This window comes from Solanum tuberosum, unplaced genomic scaffold, assembly GCF_000226075.1.
Source record: "Solanum tuberosum cultivar DM 1-3 516 R44 unplaced genomic scaffold, SolTub_3.0 contig01449, whole genome shotgun sequence".
NCBI classification, from domain to species: Eukaryota; Viridiplantae; Streptophyta; class Magnoliopsida; order Solanales; family Solanaceae; genus Solanum; species Solanum tuberosum.
In genome coordinates this window covers 1-1,017 of record NW_006242202.1, presented here as the reverse complement: position 1 = coordinate 1,017, position 1,017 = coordinate 1, and the positions used below count along the sequence as shown (strand labels likewise).

General features: G+C 37.9%; 1 protein-coding gene across 1 annotated transcript; it reads right to left on the bottom strand.

Annotated features, from left to right (window-relative positions):
* Positions 1–7: 7 nt before the first annotated feature.
* On the bottom strand, positions 8–1,011 carry LOC102583529 (cell division cycle protein 27 homolog B-like). Its single transcript, XM_006368055.2, has 4 exons — positions 775–1,011; positions 481–553; positions 228–337; positions 8–93 (listed from the first exon to the last, which is right to left on the bottom strand). The coding sequence occupies exons 1-4, from the start codon at positions 877–879 to the stop codon at positions 19–21; spliced, it is 363 nt and encodes a 120-aa protein (XP_006368117.2). The 5' UTR covers positions 880–1,011; the 3' UTR covers positions 8–18.
* Positions 1,012–1,017: the final 6 nt, after the last annotated feature.

Here is a 1,017-nt window from a genome sequence, read left to right as displayed (position 1 = left end):
TAGAAGTTAATCCTTCTCTTAAATAAATAATATATAAAATATGAACCTGTAAATAAGACCAAGAAGGTAATGCCCAGCTGCACCATTTGGAACCTACACAACAACCAATTAGCTATAAATTAAAGAAGCATGTTAATGGCTAACAGGAATAAAATAACTGGAGATGACAATACTATAAAATCTGCAAAGTGGATAGATATTTGGAAGGATGGTTTTTACGACTCTACCTCTGCAGTTGGCTCATTAGGAGGGCAGAGTGCTGTCTCAGCTTCAGTGAGAAGATCCATCTGAAAGCATGATAGTGCAAACAAGTAGCGGGATTGAGCCATACTTGTCCCTTCATATAAAAATTTAAAAAGGGATGATTATGAGCATAATCTCAAGGACAAGTGTTATCAGAAATCGGAAGATAATAGGGAGGAAAAAAAAAGATATTGCAACACAAAATGCAGTCATATTGACTGAGAATACAACACGCACCCTTGAGAAGATGATATGCAGCATAAGCCTGTTGGTTGTGCAGGTAGCAGCCAGCTAAAAGCTGCATATTTGTCTGCAATGGGCATAGTACATTATAGGAAACAAGAGAATTGACCAACTTAAGAGATTTCAACAGAAATGCATTAAACCCTCACATTCTTGAGTCAAATTCCACTAAGGGCAACAAGAAACAAAAAGTGAACTCCAAGAACCTAAAATCTCTATAAACGACAAATTGAGTAATACATATGTTTACAAAGACTGATGAAGTGAAAACAAAAAAGTGTGGAGTACCTCAGTGGGGAACTCGGCACAGAGTCGTTCACACATGAAAATGGCATTGTGGAACATAAATTGGCCAAGGCTGTTTTGCACAGATTCAGCTAGTAGGGTTTCCATTGATGCTTGAACTCGAATTCAAAGAGAGACGAGGTTAGAGAGGGAGAGCGAGAGGCGGGAGAGAGAGAGAGAGAGATTCAATTTTTCAATTTCAATTTGAGAGAAGTTGCCATTATTAAGTTAGTGGATTTCTCTTGA

Excerpts from the sequence above, each read along its gene's own strand:
- LOC102583529 (XM_006368055.2), bottom strand. The coding sequence starts at position 879 with ATGGAAACCCTACTAGCTGAATCTGTGCAAAACAGCCTTGGCCAATTT. Across the intron at positions 554-774 it reads GTGCCGAGTTCCCCACTGAG|ACAAATATGCAGCTTTTAGC; the intron begins GTACTCCACACT and ends TGCCCATTGCAG. Across the intron at positions 94-227 it reads CTAATGAGCCAACTGCAGAG|GTTCCAAATGGTGCAGCTGG; the intron begins GTAGAGTCGTAA and ends GTTGTTGTGTAG.